At 38.8% G+C, this 17,672-nt stretch overlaps 1 protein-coding gene and 1 non-coding gene across 10 annotated transcripts in view; both read right to left on the bottom strand.

Annotated features, from left to right (window-relative positions):
• PRRC2B (proline rich coiled-coil 2B) overlaps nt 1-17,672 on the bottom strand; it is a 113,892-nt gene that overhangs the window by 6,531 nt on the left and 89,689 nt on the right. For 2 of the 9 annotated variants that reach the window (XM_031954858.1, XM_031954859.1), the window contains exons 16-31: nt 14,913-16,997; nt 12,893-13,098; nt 12,325-12,470; nt 11,185-11,326; nt 9,077-9,159; nt 8,244-8,435; nt 7,924-8,118; nt 7,312-7,398; nt 6,559-6,663; nt 6,166-6,355; nt 5,157-5,254; nt 4,594-4,721; nt 4,031-4,271; nt 2,162-2,341; nt 1,675-1,766; nt 212-293 (exon numbers count right to left, since the gene is read on the bottom strand). In XM_031954858.1, the coding sequence (XP_031810718.1) occupies nt 212-293; nt 1,675-1,766; nt 2,162-2,341; nt 4,031-4,271; nt 4,594-4,721; nt 5,157-5,254; nt 6,166-6,355; nt 6,559-6,663; nt 7,312-7,398; nt 7,924-8,118; nt 8,244-8,435; nt 9,077-9,159; nt 11,185-11,326; nt 12,325-12,470; nt 12,893-13,098; nt 14,913-16,997 (4,252 nt within the window). The remainder of the gene's footprint in view (nt 1-211; nt 294-1,674; nt 1,767-2,161; nt 2,342-4,030; nt 4,272-4,593; nt 4,722-5,156; nt 5,255-6,165; nt 6,356-6,558; nt 6,664-7,311; nt 7,399-7,923; nt 8,119-8,243; nt 8,436-9,076; nt 9,160-11,184; nt 11,327-12,324; nt 12,471-12,892; nt 13,099-14,912; nt 16,998-17,672) is intronic. The other 7 variants (XM_031954861.1, XM_031954863.1, XM_031954860.1 and 4 more) reach the window with 7 other exon arrangements.
• On the bottom strand, nt 5,733-5,815 carry LOC111718554. Its single transcript, XR_002769081.1, has one exon. It is a non-coding gene; the product is annotated as a small nucleolar RNA SNORD62 (small nucleolar RNA).

Genomic DNA, 17,672 nt, shown 5'->3' with positions numbered 1-17,672 from the left:
AGAAAAAGAAGTACCTCAACCAAACTACCAGGAGAAGAGATGGGAAGAGAAGCCAGACAGCCTGACTACTAATCCCATACTCTAACCTCCTGCACATATCTCCTCCTTTTTAAAAAGAAATATTCTCAATAGAATGAAATGTTCCCCTCTCTTTGGGCACTTGGAAAAATGCCTAAGAGTACAGGACAAGATCTGGAAAGCCATCTTCTACCTGTTGAACGTAGTGTCCCTGCACAGAGCCCATGTTAACTGCTGGTCCAGATGGCTTCCCACTGGGGCTAGCAGAGCTAGGCCTGAAAAAACCAAAGGGAGTGGTTGAGAATACACAAAGTATCACCACAAAAATGGAACAAAAACCTAGTATATGGAGGAAGCATGAAGAAAGGTCCTCTTTGGCCAGGGGCATCTGGACCCATGTGGGCAGTCTGCAGAACACATTAGATGAAAAATTTAAGGCCTAAGGCAACAGAATGGATGGAGCTAAAAACCAGGAGAGGTGTTCTAAGGACAGAAAAGGCAGAAGTATATGGGCAATAATTCTCAACTAAGGAACTGCAACCTTAATATCTAAAACAAATTTCAAGAAACTATGAGATATACATACACACTTTATATAAAGCGATGCTCAGCAATAGGACTAATGAAATTGACATTCCTCTGACAAATTGTGTATTGGTTTGTGTAAACTGAAACACTTGAAAATACCCATTTTAAAATGAGGTTTTCTTGGTATTTTGGTTTAACCTGATTAGTAAATTAACAGCTCCTTTTGGCTAATGTCTGGCAGCTCAACAGTGAATTTAACCTGTGACATATTGATATATATAAGCTTTAACTGAAAAATAAAAGCAGGATACCCAATATTTAATTTTGAAAATGTTATGTTATAGAAATAATCACCAGAAATCTACCTAAAGCAACTAAAAGGAAGATGGATAATGAAATAAAATTTCCCAAATACTCCAAAGGAGGCATTAAAACATGGTATTTTTTAACAATGAATCAAAACAAATATATAGGTCCAGCTTCAGATACTCCTTTCCTTAACCCCAAAGACTTACAGAAAGCAACACCATATTTTGATTAACTCTAAATGTCTTACCACCCATTCAAGTTAGAGAGCTGCCACAGAAAGAGTAAAAAAAAAAGCCAGATTGCTAGCTTATTTAGTGATAATTGGAAAAAGTGCCCTCCCAGAGGCATAACTGGCCATTTATGGTGAGAAGATTCAATTAAGAGGCAATTCCTTCTCAATAAAATGAGGCTTCCATCTCTAGACTCTTTGCTGTATTATAAGACCCCTTGTTCCCTTTGGAGAAAGAGGGAAAAATATCTCACTGTCTACAAAACTTTTAAACATTTGCCACCCTGATTTTCCAGGTAATCCTTCAACTTGAAATAATATTTAGGATGATCAAAAACTTCTAAGGCTTTTCTTTGCTTAGGATTTTCTAATGCCATCTGAAACACAGGTTGTAAGGCACAGAAACTAATATAATCTTGTTTTAGGGAAAAAAAAAATCAACAAACAATATGTCATCATTAATGTTCTAACTTGACTTCTCCTGGGATCCCAAAAAACATTATTTAAGCCACCCAGTGTTTTTCACAAGCTAGTGTTAAATCACACAGAGTGTTTGGCTGTTCAGGATCTAACAACCATAGCTTCTTTACCTGTAGGTCTGTGGTGATGGAACAGACCCTCCAGAAGGGATGTTCTGTTTACCGTCAGCGAAGTGAAACCCCTTCATCTCCATCTGAGAGGACTAAAGGAGACCAAGAGGTAAGAATCCATCATATGGTGAAACCAGGAGACACCTCAGCCCTTGCTGTACTATGTCAACAGGGACAGACTGGGGCTTTTGTAAGCAATAGACACGAGACTTCCCAGGCCAACATCTTTGGAATTAAATTAACACTTTTAAACTCTAGGGAGATTAAAATAAAGGATTTCTTAGAAACAGGAACAATCAAGTAATGGACACTTGGGATAAGGTAATGGAAAGCTAGTTTCATAGCAACAAAGAAATGACCCAAAAGAGAAAATTTTAAGATACCTTCTACTCTAATGGACTTGACTGTTATTTAAAAAGATCAAAGTAATGAAATCCAAAACCAAGACTTTCTTTGGTACTACAATCTGATTAGGATCTATCTTTACCTCTCTGCTGGTAGCAAGGACAGAAGGCTGGGATCCAGGTGGAAGGATTCTTCGGGGAGCTCCTACAGAAAGATTCTGCCCCTGAGGCAACTGAATGGACTGTGGTAAAATCAATGGTTGCTGACCGGAACCATAACGAGGCAAAGGTAGTTGGGAACCAGGCAATGGCATCGTTAACTGCTGAAAAATATTAGGCATTCATTCAAAATGGACAGGTTGAAAATACTCCTGTCCCCTCTTATTCTCAAACTCAATGTTTGAAAATTTTTATATACATCTATACATAAAGACAGGTAGACAGAGAGCTAGCTATAGAAAATGTCTATGGGGCAGCTAGTTGGTGTAGTGGATAAGAGTAGCAGCTTTGAAGTCAGGAAGACCTGAGTTCAAATTTGACCCCAAACATTTAACACTTCCCTGGCTGTGTGACCCTGAGCAAGTCACTGAACTCCAATTGCCTCAGAAAAAAAAGAAAAAGAAAATGTTTACATACATGTGTTCCTTCTCCAGATTTCATTTCTGTTTTCTTTAGTGTAATTACTAAGCCTGGTACCACTAGCCAATTTCTACTGGGTAAACTGTTCTGACAGAGACATAAAAGCCTTCCCTACTGGGCCTTCTGCAGGGTTTTGCTTAGTGGCATAAAACCAAATTAAAACTGGAACTTGGGACTTCATGATAATAAGATATTGCAGAGACACAAGGCGACCTGAAACATCATGTAGCACTGGCTTAGGGGACTGCAGACACCGAGAGTAAGGGCTGATGCTTTCTGAAAGCTTTGATTTTTTTCTTTTACAAACCCAAAATATTATCTAACATTAAATCAATCATTTCATTAACGATAAACCTAATGGTTCTTCTTCCACCAAAAACTTCTTGAATCTTATATAGACATGAAGGATTTCACCCCTGATTTTTGATCTTCAGATATAGTGCTTGAGATCAAAATTGAAATTATGTTTGACAATCATTTAGTCATCATTAGGATGCCCTAGGGATGAAATGGACATAGACGTGAACTTGCACTAATTTTGATAAGAGGCGCGCTCTCTCTCTCTCTCTTAAATCATCCCTTGTCTTTAAATCTAGCATCTAACAAAACACCTTGCACAAAAACAGATGTTTAACATTTGTCATCAAATCCCACAATGTCAGGAAATGGCTGAGATGAATCTATAGCAGGAAGGAATTAGAGGAACTCAGTAGGATGAATAAGAAGTGTCTTTGCATATAAAGTACTATATAAAATCCTGTTCATTAATAAGCATCCTGCTGTTTATTATTATGCAAATATACAGATTAAATCATGACCCACCCTTTCACACAATGAAATTTAGCTCATATCTTTAATACTGAAAGTTTTAACCCAGGTATTATTATTATATTAAATTCTGGCATGCACATTATAATGTGAACATGATCCTAAGGAATGATATTTGTTTGCCCCATAATTTCAGTAATAAACTCTTGGTAAAGAAATTATCAATGCCTATCCACTCAGAAATGGTAACTGACTTTCCCCGGATCACACAATCAGTATTTGTCACAGACAGGACTTAAATTAAGATTCTTTCAATACTACGGGTATCTACCACACCATGCTCCCATTCTAGAGAATGATAATGCAGGAATTGATTCTTTCTTTTCTCTTTTCTATATCTGTTAAAGCTTAGTACTAAAGGGTCATGGTTTATGACAGACAAAAGGAAGAAATGCTTCTATACTCCTTAGCCTCTTTCAACTAAAAATAACATAGCTACTGAGATGTTACAAAAGCTTTAAAGATAAACAAACTAGAAAAACTTAAAAAAAAAAAAAAAGAAAAAAGAAAAAAGTATGTTCCCCTGATGCCAGCTTATTTCTAACCTGTGTTAGTTGGGAGTCCATCATCTGGGAGGCCCCCATTCCAGCTGCCTGATTGAGTTGACTCTCGTAAACCAAAGCCTGGCTTCCATTCATTGGTTGATAAGGAGATCCAGACTGAGTCTTGACCATCTCTAAGGGTTGCATGCCCGGAAAAGCAGAATAAGGAGGCTTCAAGGCAGTTCCTCCAGTTAGGACCATGGTGTTGGGCTGGGACAGGCTGGGGTGCATGTACACCTGAGATCTAAAGAAGGAATCTTTTTATCAGAATGAGTTCATTCCTAGAATTACCACTCCCATCCCCAAAATCAAGTTTTACTAAGTTGACCAAGCATTTGAAATTAAATTTATGAAATAATCTAGCAATATACAAGGCACTGAACTTTTAACAAAGCTATCAATCAGGCCCAAGATATCTCTAATCCAATAATTAACAATTAAGGTATATCAGAAAAAATATCAGGCAGAATAAGGAAATTTAAGTTTCATATTCAAGGCCCTATGCACAAACTGACTTCAGAAAGAAATACAGGGTGTATTATGTAGTATGCATGTACATATGTTACCTGAAGGGCTGTATGGAACTATAGATCTCCTGAGACTGGGAGACAGGAAGTCCACCTCTCAACCCAAGCTGAGCTTGCGCCTGTAGAGACGTATGGAGAGAAATTGGAATCTGTTGGGCAGCTGCAGCCTGGGAGAAGAGAAGAGGAAAAAAAAACCCAAAAAACCAGCATGATGATAAACAGGAACAAGTTTTTTTTGTACCCTAAATACATTCCCCAAGTATTCCACAGGAACTAAGCGGAAGGTGCACTAACTCAATGAGGCAAAACTCCAAAATTAATCCTTAAGACATCTGAGATAAAGACCTTCTTGCCAAAATTAATGTTAAGCTCACTTCTATGAGAATTTCATCCTAAGTCACCACCCTCATGATGGCTAATAGAACTTCTTTTCTGTCATCACACCAAGGAATAAGAGGGCCAGTTTCAAAAGGAGTTATAGGTTAGGAATCCCGACTGAAGAAAAATTTGATTAAAAAAATAAAAAAATTAATCCAGAAGTATTTAACGTGATATTGTCCTTTCATTCTCACATTGTGCTGATTTCTAGGCTGCTTTTTTACCTGTTGGTAACTCTGTTGCTGAGGTATTGTTTGGGGGACCAGACGGGGTTGACTTGCAAACACATGGCCATCCAGATACAAAGGTGGGATGTGGTTACCTAAAATTAGAAATCAAAAAGAAAATTCTGCAACCTTCCCATTTTAGTCAATCCTAATTAGACACACTTAAAAAAGGAGTAACAAAAAGAGGTGCCTAGGCACTAATAAAATTCATCAACTTTTTAAATCAATAAATTTGTTATATGTAAGATGTACCCTCTATAAATATTGTCTGTCTAGAAGTGTTCATGCTGGAAATGAGATGCCAGACCAGGCTGGTTGTCATAACCAGACAACTTGCTAAACTATAGCTATGTATTTGTATTTTAGATTCTAGTACCTGAAGAAGCAAGTTTAGCTAATATGTATAACAGGAAGACTTAAGACTTGAGGTGGAAGACCTAAATATTATAGAGGAGAGAAAATTAAATTTAACCTCAACATTCCTTTTTCATAGTCCTTGTTTTTAGCCAGACTTTAGGAACCTAGCAAAAACCAGATAAAGTATGGTAAAATGAAAATAAAAGCAGCCTTAAGTCTCTCAGTTATTGTCTCTTCATTTCCCTTTACTGAGTACACATTGAAGGGTCAGAAGGATCTATTGGAATACATCATAGAGACTCAATGCTGTTGAGGGGAGTGAGGAGGAGAGAGAAGCACAGTACCAGGCTCAAAATTCCCATGATCTACATTCATAGAAAGCTGCTCTTCTGGGACACCAACATGTAGAACTTTACCACAAATGCTCTAGGCCCCATATTTCTCAAAACTGCCTTTGAAAAGGGACCAGTAAGCAAGTGGTGGTCAAACTCATCACAAATAAAGATATTTATGACAATCTGGACTTAAGAAATTCATATTTATACAGACTCCAAAAACTCAAGGCAAGAAAGATCGTCGCTACAATGAAGTTCTCCCTTGGTAATCTGAAAGGAGCACTTGAAATCTGATTGGGATGGGAATAAGATACCTGGAATAGAAGAAGGTGCTACAGATGCCACAGGCATAGGTGGCATGGAAACTCCGCCAAAAGAGCTGTAGTTGACACCACTGGAAGCTCCAACACTGGAAGGAGGCTGGAGGCCTGAACCGGCTCCTCCTGGAGAATTCTGCTCAGGCAAACTGGGTGAGTTCTCCCAAGCCTTGCGTGCAGATTCCATCTTTGGAAGGAGGGAGGGGAAGATAAAAATTGCTAGTAGTGATAGCAGTAGATAATGAAAGCAGTTTTTTATTTTACTCAGGGAAATTTTGAGAGTTCAAATATAAGAGGAAAACCAGGATAAAGACCAGTTATCTGGGATAATTTGTTTTCCCTACTGCCTTAAATAAAGTTTCATTCAAAGAGTACCAGGGCCCTGATTACCTTGAGAGTAAGGTCAGCTGTAGGGAAAGACATTGGGTTCAGGCTGATACCCCGCTGGAGGTGATGGTCTCGTCGGAGAATGGGAATAGACTGTGTTAACCCTGCCTGGAAAGAGCAAAAATGGAAGGTCATGAGTACAGCATAGAAGAAAAAAGTGTAAACAAAAAAAGAACACAAAAGAGGAGGAAATTAGAAGAAAGCTTTAGTGAAACAATAGTCTTAATGTTTTAGTACACATATCTCAAAGCTGATCTGCTTGTGGCTAATGGAATGTAATAATAGTCAAAAGTTAGAATAAGTTTTCTTTTGCTACAGTGGACTTCCTGGGAAGGACCTTCCATACCTCACAGATTCATAGATTCATAGAACCCCTCAAAGGGTTCAATACGCAAGTTCAATATTGCCTGGGCTTCATGAAATATACTCAGAAACTGGTCCTTGGGCAGGAATGGTAGATTTCACAGATGACTAAAAATCATGAAAGTGCCAATTACTAATGTGCCACATAGACACTGCAATTGGCCTGCATCTATTCCATGGTCCAAATCCATCTGCTATGGATGAAACAGTCTAAGGAGGCCCTTATAGAAGGACAGATATGCTCTAATGCAACTGTTCAAAGAATAGCTGAAAAATTCTCTTGAGAAAACTTCCAAGAAAATGAAAATGCTTTTAATATTTTTTTTAAATCCCTACCATCCAAACTATGATAGGTAGATTACTAGAAGGCAGAAGGAGATGGATTATACTTACATTACTGGCCAAGGCATCCTGCAGTTTGACAACTGGGTTTGCTGCAGTACTAGAAGCAGAGCCAGGAGGCAAGCTGAAATCAGAGTCCTGAAAGAAGGAAACATTCATCCCACTCAGACCATCCCAGAACCAAGCTTTAGGGACATTAAAAAAATATAACTGATTTTTAAAAAATATAACTGATTTCCAAACTCAGCAAACCAAAAAATCCACTAAGAAGCGCTGAACAAAGAGCCACATATTCAGCCAAACATTCACCCTGTGCTCAACAAAATGACATGTTTTCTAAAGGCTCACATGAAAGCACGGAGTTCAGGAATTTTTACCTGCTCCCATTCTCATTTGTTCTCCTGAAGGAGACAGTGAACATTCTTGTGATAAAATAATTCTGAGAACCTGGTTTGTGTCAGTAATGAAATCTATTAGGCAATTTAATTCTACCTAGAATTCATGCTATTTAAACTTGACTGTGATCTTCTCTCCTTCCCATCTTGAAGTTTCCCTCATTCTTCTAATTTCCAGAAGAATACCCTTATTCTTTATATCAAGTTTACAAGCTACCAAACTCCCACCCCCAAAATAAGAAATGAAGAGCAAAAACAAAATCCTCACTTTAGGATTCACTCCAAATTCAATGGGTGGAACAGGCAACACGGAATCCACATGAATTTCCACCCCATTAACTGGTGGGACATTCCCTTCCAGCCGCTCGCCACCCTCAGAGCCCTTTCTGTTTTTCAGAGAGCGCTCGTTGCCGATGGGTCCAGGCTTGTGCTCCTTGTTCTGTCCTGAACCTTGCTCTGAATCCTTAAGGGGAAAGCAAAGAGGCTAAGAAACAAAACCCAGAAAGGCCAACACTCTCACTTCTACACAACCCCCAGGAAAACAAATGTCCATTTTATTCTCAGATTGGGCTATCAAATGCAAGTTACCTTTTTCTCAGACTGCTTCTGAGCCTGCTCCTTCTGGCAATCAGATTTGGGTTCCACCAAGCCAGGCCCATTCATCTCCTCTGGTTTGAGAGTGCCATAGGGGGAACTTCTCTGGGAGGAGGTCGCAGAAGACTCCCGAGACTCTGCACTCAAGTCAATGCCACTATCTCCCTGGCTGCTTTTAAAACCCTGCTATGCAAAGCACAAAATGGGTTAAGATTCTTATACCCCATCAAACTTAAACATAAAGCAAAAATGCAAGGGGAGGTATATATTTATAATTAGGATAGAAGGGAGAGAAGATCTTTTAATTAACCCCAAACACCTCACTGTACCCCTTACCCATTTAGATCTCTAAGTGACCTATTATTAATACCCAACATCTCCAGAGAGATTACCAAAAGCACTAACCCCACTCTATTTTCATAACCAGATGGTCCTTAAACTGAGGCTGCCAAACTCATTTCACTTATGACCCAAACCAGAAACTCCAGTGTCCTCAAGGACAGAAACTTCTATGTCTAGCAATCCCCTCACCTCACTGGTGCTATTTTATTTTATATAAGTATTCTTTCCCAGTATAAATAGCCACAAGAAAATACTTCTTTAATATGAAAAGCACCACAAATAAAGACTGCAAAGCCAATTCTGAATTCTAGTTTGCTAGAACTCAAATCAACTCAGAATCTGCCTCTATTTCCAGGGACACAAGTTTTTCAGGTGGTAGAGCTCAGGGAGAATTGCCAAACAGAACAGAAGCAGCAGCCTCAATCAGCTAATACCAATTTCACAAAAGTGCACTGAAAACAATAAAGAAGGGAGGGACCACTCACTTCTGTAGAGCTAGACTCTGTACTGGTAAAGGCATTGACAGCTTTACTCCAGGAATCACTGCTGGTAGACTGAACTGGAAGAGCTAAAAAGGGAAGAGAAATTGAAGTAAATGAACATAAGCCTACAGACTAGAAGAACTTAGGTCTGTAGGCTCTCAAGTAGTTTAATACAAGTACATTCCCTTACACAGAAACCCAACAGAAATTCAAATATAAAATAAACCAGGAGACCTGATTTGCAACATGGAACATGATTTTCAGTTTCTCTCAGTTACGGTACATTACTTAATGTGTTCTTTAGATTGGTTTCTGGATTATTGACTCTGCTGCATGGTACCTCCTCTTTAATCAAAATATCCTCCTATAATTATTGTCAGTAGCCACCACAGAGGCTCACCAACTCAAGAGTCTAAGCAAACAGAGCTGTGTATTTTTGAAGTAGCATAAGAAGTTTGATAGAAAATGCATGCTTTGCCTCTTTTCAATAATGAGATGATTCAGGCCAGTTCCAATGTAATGGAGAGAGCCATTTATGTCAGAGAGAACTATGGGAACTGAGGGTGAATCACAACATAGCACTTTCACTCTTTTTGTTGTGGTTTGATTGAACATATATATATATATATACACAAACATATATATATATATATATATATATATGTTTTACTTTTTAATCTGATTTTTCTTGTGCAGCAAGATAATTGTATAAATATGTAAACCTAAATTGGACTTTACATATATTTTTACCATGTTTAACATATATTGGATTATATGCCATCTAGGGGAGGGGTAGAGGAACACAAGAGTTTTCAAGGGTCAATGTTGAAAAATTATCCTTGCATATGTTTTGAAAATAAAAAACTTCAATAAAAAATTTTTTTAAAAAAGAAAAAAGAAAATGTATGCTATTCAGTTTGTTATTCAGTAAACCTGGTATTGTTTTTTCTTTAAAAATTATGCAATTATGTTAAATAAAAAAAAACACCTAATTTTTCTGCATTGATATTTAAAAATTTAGAGTATCATGGAATATTTTGTCAGAAGATAAATATGGAATTTTAAAATTTCTTTCATTATCAAAAGTCATTCAATGATGTCTTAGAAACAATTTTTTCCACAGCAATAAAACAAGCCACCATATAGAATACTAAGAGGAATGAGTTCAGACTTAGAAGACCTTGGATCCATGTTCCATCCCTACAATTTATGGCCTCTATGTCTCAGAGGTTCTTCCATTTGTAAAATGAAGAGTTAAGAGCCTTCCTGGGCCATCCATGCTTCTCCAGCTTTAAAACTATGATTCTAAGATATTAAGATTTACAACAGGAACAAAGAAGAGTTAATATGCAGAAACACAATTGGCTTAGACATTTATTTCCTAAAGTAAAGTGCACAGAATTTATGTTTGCTATCACATGAAACAGGCTAGTCAAAAACTGCCTGAATATTATAACTGAGATAGAGCTAGAAAGGGCATATTGTAGATATAAGGATATCAGACTCTGACAGAAAACAGTAATATATCTCCCTCCCTTGTTATTTCCCTCTTAAAATAAGGTGAAGAAAATCACTGGCTAAAATCCTGTCAAGATCATAAACTACAAGAGAACTGTTTGGTTCTGCACACATATATTGTATCTAAGATACACTGTAACCTATTTAACATGTATAAAACTGCTTGCCATCTGGGGGAGGGAGTGGAGGAAGGGAGGGGTAAAATCAGAACAGAAGTGAGTGCAAGGGATAATGTTGTAAAAAATTACCCTGGCAAGGGTTCTGTCAATAAAAAGTTATTAAAAAAAAAAAAAAAAAAAAGATCATAAACTATTTTGCTAAGCATAGTGAGTAGTTTTTCCAGGTAATAAAGTATCTTTAATAAGCCACTGTTAAACCAAAGTAGCCAAGGAGAAATTGTTTTTTGGGTTTTTTTAAACTTATTTAAATCTGGCTCTTTTGTGTACCCCTGGTAAAAAAGGTCTAACGTAGCATATTATCTAAACTTAGGCTTCATTAGAAGCTGTCTCTGCTCCTAGTAATTGCCCAAATTCTTCCCACATGCATGCAGGAGAAGTAAGATGTAACCCACCCAGGTGATCTCCTGAGCTCACCTTGGCTGTTATTTTCCCAGATTTCTGTGCCCAAGCTGCTGCTGGGCACTGCTCCATCCCCTTGCTCTAAACATAGATTATTGTGCTTCTTAGCAAAACGAGGAGGAATCCGTGATGACAGAGCACGGCCTTTTGGGGGCGCCTGAGAAAAGAGAGTTAAAAGGTAATAAAAAATAAATGCCAGAAATATAAAATTCAAGCCCTTCCTGTCAATTTCATCATGACGTTCAACTCCAACTCAGATTGCTCAGAAGATCCAGATCCCTGCCTCTCTCTACACAACTCATTCTTGGTTATAGTTCCTTCTTTTTCATAAGACTTCATCAAAAATCTAACGTGGAAACAAGCAGTACAACTGCATTCATGAGAACTTATGCTAAAAAGTTCTATGTCTCTGGAGAAAGAACTGATGGCATCTGAATGCAGATCAAAACATACTTTTTCTTTGCTTTCTTTAACTTTTTTATCTGTGTTTTCTTTCATAACATGACATACATGAATTTGAAACGCAAAACTTAAAAAAAAATTGTTAAAGATTGTTTCTGCAAATAACTGGAAGAAAAATAAAATATTAAATATTTTTTTAAAAATTAAAAATACAAAAATAATTTTTAAAAAACCAACTGAATTCATGCTATCAGACTCACTAGGTAAGAAAGGAAAAATCTTAGACAAGTTTTAGAAATTCAGTGTTCACACAAAACTCCCTGGTCTTTTTGCATTCACTTGCTATATTACTTTGCTAAGCACAGTGAGTAGTTTTTCCAGGTAATAAAGTATCTTTAACTTTATCACACATTTATTTTGGGGAACTAAATGAAGCAAGACACCTTCTTAGCCTTGGCATAGGAAGCTTTTACTCTATTGCCTTATCTAAAATCTTATCATTTACTCTCTGCTCTCTTTATCTTTTTAGGATAACACTGCTTGTCTGCCCTCTTTCTATTCCCTGCCCTGTTCTTTTTTTCTTTTTCTTTTCTTTTGAGAGGTAACCTGGATTAAGTGACTTGCCCAGGATCACACGGCTATTAAGTGTCACGTGTCTGAGGCTGGAGTTGAACTCAGGTTCTCCCGGCTCCAAGTCCCGTGCAGGACCACTGCACCATCTAGCTTCCCCTGTATTTTCCCATCTCTACTCACCTGGACAGCCTGCTCTTTCTTCCTCCGCTCTTCCTCTAACAGGCGACGTTGCTTTTTAGTTAAAACCTCAATGAATCCTTCACTCACCATGGAACCCACTTCATTTTCTTCTCCAGGATTTGAAACCCTATTGTCTATGATGTTATCTGAGTGGCAGTTCCACAAGAAAGGGGGAAAAAAATATTTTTTTCCATTAGAGTCATTAAAAGTTCCTCCATAAATGAAAATGCCTTCATCTCAAAACAATAAGGTTACTCTCTTAGGTTAGCAACTTAGGTTGCTAAGACCTCATCTTTGTCTATAGTACAGATACTAACCCAATTGTATCAAAGAGCAGTCTATAGCATCTAGACAAAGATCTCCTGACGTGTATCTTTGTTGCATCAAAGAGATAACCACCCCCCTCATCTATCATATCCAATATAACTGAAAAATGATACCTAAGTCTTCCATTAGGTGAAGAGAGAGACTACCAAGTAAATCACAGGATTTCCTAGTTCTTGCTTTTTTTTTGTTTTGTTTCATTTTCTCTGTACTTCCTAATTTCCAAGACTTATCAGAAACTCACTTCCATAACTTAAGTCAAACTGTGGAAGGGCCTCTCCTTTCTCGCCTGCCCGCTGAACAGCCAACTTGGATTCTTTCTCTGGCTTTTTCACTGGTGATTCAGTAATGTCAGAATTGGTGTGGGCAACTCGCTCCAGACTGTATGTGGAATGACTGCTCCCACTGTTAGAGTTGCCAACGCCTCCAGGTAAAGCCTCTTCTGGAGACCTGAAAAGGCAAGAGAGTATGAGTGAGGTCCAATAAACCATATGCCAAAAGAAGAGAAATAACCTTAGGAGGTACACACATGCACATAGTATGTGTTATTTTTAACTTGGGCAATTTAGCCATGTTCTCACTTTTGCTTATAGTTTTATTTAAAAACTTTATGAATTAACTGATAGGGTCTGAATATAGATTGAAGCAGAATTTTTTACTTTGTTTTTTTCCCCCTCTTTTTTTGGTATCTGTTCTCTTTTATAATATAGCTAATTTTATATGAATATATATATATATATATATATATACATACATACATACACACACACACACACACACACACACATATATAGGCAATCTATCCTAAAATACTTGCTTTCTCAAGGAGTGAGGAAGGATTTTGGAACTCAGAAATCATAAAAAAGTTTTTAAAAAATCATTTAAAAAGTTAAAATGTATTCTTATATGTAATTGAGAAAAAATAAAATAAAACCATATTTTAAAAAAATTAAACATTGACTCAGCAATATTATATATTCCTGATATAGGTCCTATAAAAGCTAGGTTGCAAAATGGACAGAGTGCTAGATTTGAAGTCAAGAAGACATGAATTCAAATTCGACCTCAGACACTTAGCTGGGTGATGCCCTAGGCAAATAATTCAATCTCTGTCTTAGTTTATTCATCTGTAAAATGGAATTAATAGCAGCACCTACCTCTTTGGATTAAGAGTGTATTCACAATGTGTTTCTACAAACTTTATAATGCTAGATGAATGCTAATTGTTACTATTAATTATTTCCACAATTATCCCTAATTAAAAATACTTCTCTTTTCTACCATATGCCTATCAAATAAATGCACAAGAAAAGAGAATTAAAGGAATAAAATGCCCTTTCTGGACACATTTTACAATTCTAACCATAGTCTATTCCTTGGCTATTCCCTCTAGTAGAACCATATAGAAATACCAGGAAAGGAGCAGAGAGCAGAAATTCCTCCAAACATCATCAGCTAAGGACATTTAAAGCTAAAATAGACCAAAATTTGAGAGCATAAACTCCACTTTAGCATCTAAATTAATTGTTACTCCACAGATCTCAAAAATATTCACTCCCCCAAACCTATAAAGAAAAGGGATTTAAAGGAAATTAACAATCAAGCCTGAAAATAGAACATCCACTTCAAAATTTCTACCAGAGATATGCTTGTAGAACTATAGGCAATGCAGGCTCTGAAGCAACACCGGAGACAAACTCTAACAGTTACTTTCATTATCTCCTGTACCTTGCTGTATCACGTTAACATTTCAGAAGGAAAATCTGCTTGCCTTCCTATTGCTGGGAGGCAGGATTCCTAGAAAAGCTGACTTGGTGGAGTTAGAATGCTACAAACCTCTCCAGACAGAGCTGCTGACCAGAGAAGCTTTTGAGGAGAAAAATCTGGTAAACTAGCTACTGCTTATTATCTTGTAAAGAAAAACTGCTTTCTTTCCCTTGGGCAGGGCTTATGATACCAGCAAGAATGCTAGACTTTTATCTTCCAAGATACCTGGAGTAAGTGGATGGGTGGATGGATTTGGTTTAGCTTTAGTCACAATGGTAACAATTACCTTTGGTTAATGGAGGAAAAAACCATGAAAAGTGATGTCAGCAGTTAGCCTTTCTGGTATGCAACTTTAGACCAAGTTAGGGACCATCTGTCACACAGTAGAGACACAGACAGATTGAGAGGTGGATATAGCTAACTTTATGGATAAAGCTCCATGCGTTTCTTTGCAGTTGTAAAACAGGAAAAAACAAAAGGATTTTGTGTTTTGTTACCTTTTGGCTTTCAAAGGAGTTCCATTTTGTTGGGTCTCATAGCGGGCAGCAGATCCACTGCTTCCTTGCCTGACAGACTTCTCTCCAAACCCTCCAGGTTCCATCTTGCGGCTCTGTCTGTCTACCAGGGGTCTCTGGCTAGAGAAGCTCCGTTTGGCCAGCTCTCTCTTCTCCCCCAGGCTGGACCCAGACAAGCTATCTAACTGGGCATCAGCCTCGGCTGCTCCACCTTCCCGCCGCTCCCGCCTTTCGCTGAAGTCGCTGCTCTCAGAGGCGGTCTCCCATTCCTCATTGGCATGATCGGAAGAATTCTGATAGGAGAGTTCAGGAGTTCTCCGACCAGACAGATTGCTTTTTTCTGCCAGAACCAACTTTGGCCTTCCTGGCCACTGACCAGAAAGTAAGTTTGGCCCCTCATCAGTCCCCCACTGGCCTAAGGACTCTCGCTCTTGTCGGAGGCGCCTAAATCGAGGAGGCTTATCTTGCCTGGGGGGCCGCCTTCTCCGGAAGGGTCGGTTTTCCACATTTTCAGAATCTGCATAATCATCCTGGAAGAAGGACCTCTTATCATCCAGGTGACTGTCTTCAAAGCCTTTCCCACTGAACGAATCAGAGTGTTTATAATTATCTTGGATATAATCGCGGTCTGTTTGTCGACGAGCCCCAAAAGTATCTGAGGACATACCATTATTGTATTCTTGCCAAGAGCCTCCAGTACTTTTGCCCTGCCAATGGGATGATTCCTTTGACACAAAGCTTCTCCGTCCATACCCAGAGTTACTCAGCCTTGGGGGAAGTGTGCGACCAAAAGCTCGAGGGGCTCTATTCTTAGCATCCAAGCTACCATGGTCATCAGAATAGATCTTGTTAGATCGCCAGGAATCTTTGTAATCACCTTTCTTCAAGTCACTTTCCTCTCTTTCCACATGGGAGCCTTCATTCCCATTATCTGATCCCCTTTGTCGGCGTCGTTTAGGAAGTTCTTCATATTCAGAGCCTTCACTATGTGTCTCGCTGGCAATTCTGCGTCGGGGCTTGCCTCGAGAGAAGTCTTCGGACTGATTGAACTCCCGAAGACTGCGCCCTCGGGTACTTCTTTGGTTATTATATATTCCTCTCCCACCAATGATACCACCACTCCCACAAACACTGCCATTATTTCCACCAGTACCCCGACCTCGGAAGGTGAATTCTCTGAAACCTCTGCCACGGCCTCTATTCTGACCTCTGCCTCCAAAGGCTTGTTCTTCATCTATAAAAATCCAGTTGTTCCTCTTTGTTGGAGGAAGATCACTGGACTCCCTTGACACCTTGGTCTCCCAGGCCTTATCAGGTTTGTCTTCTTCCTCTAATTTCTCGGGCTCATGGCCAAAACTAGTTTGGGAGGAGCCCTTCTGAACCAGCAGGGAATGTGAAGAGTTGACCGATGCAGAATCTCCCTCATTATTCCCATCATTCTCAGTTTTACGGAGAGGCTCCTTCTCTTTGGCTTGATGGAATTTGTCTTCTCCCACTTCCTGCTTAATTTTCTCTAGCTCCTTCTCCTTTTCTTCAACCTTGAGAGCCTTCAAGACAGGTTTCTTAATAGGACCAGATCTCCGGGTCCTCCCGATTTGTTCCTGTTGCTGGTTATTAGTGTTTCGGTTCTCAGGGACCCATTCTGTCTCTGAGGCTGGCTGTTTGTTGACATTCCCCTCCTTTTTCCATGGGTCAGAGTTGAAGGATTGTCCCTCCTTAGTAACCTCTTCTTCCAGGTTGTTAGTTGTCTCAGAGGACTTTTGCTGATGTCCAACATCCCAACTGCTATATTCTGTTTTTTTATCACTTGGGACAAAGTCAGACTCCAATGGGGAGCACCTGAGATTTGTGTGGTGAACCCCAGAAGCAACTGCCTCCTGTACATTTTCCTGGGGTGAAAACAAAAGCTCCTGGCCTATTCTTTGAGAAGAGACACAGCTGTCAAAGTCTGTTTGGGCCTTCTTGTCAAAAGCATTTAAGTACTCATCTCCTCTCTCCTCAAAGAGATCATGCTGGGCACTTATACCTCCTGACCTTCCAGCTGAGGCAGAGTAAGAGCTTTCATTCCTGAAAAGGAACCAGGAAAAAAAAACAAAACAAAACAATAAATGTGATTCGAATCTGGTTCCAGACTTCCATTCTGAATATAGTTCCAAAAGAGGAGGAAAAAGTTTGGTATTTTAAATTACAAGCATCAAGATCATTCTCTATCTTTAAACAAAGTAATCACAAACCCGCAAGTCAGAATGTCTGAGCAATTTGTCTGTCACTGTCTTTAGAATCCACAACACGGAGGAATTCATAGCCCTGGGAGACACAATGTATCATCCTGGAAACATAATGAACTTAGGGAAAAGCAATAGTAGGCTGAACTCTATAAGTACACTGGGTAATCAGCATTGATTTCCTCAACTTTGTCAACTGGCGGCCTTGACCCACCCGCTCTAAAAAGGTCTTGAGGTACTAATGCATGAGAGTAAGGCAGCACTTGTTACTGCTTCCCTTTAGTTATCAAGAATTCCTGGTTGGCTTTCAATTCTGCCATCAGTTAGAATTCTCTCACAAAAAAAGCATCCAAAAGAAAATGCAGATGTCCAAAAGCCCCTTATCACCCTTTCTTCCCTAAGGGCACATAAAGAGGTCCACTGTTCCCCTTCACCTCACTAGCATCATCTCTCACTGAACCCTGATTTTCATCTCGTAAGCAGGGACTTGGAGAATCATCCTCAGTTAATCAGTAGT

This window comes from Sarcophilus harrisii, chromosome 2, assembly GCF_902635505.1.
Source record: "Sarcophilus harrisii chromosome 2, mSarHar1.11, whole genome shotgun sequence".
Classification (NCBI taxonomy): Eukaryota; Metazoa; Chordata; class Mammalia; order Dasyuromorphia; family Dasyuridae; genus Sarcophilus; species Sarcophilus harrisii.
This window is presented reverse-complemented; position numbering and strand designations above follow the sequence as displayed.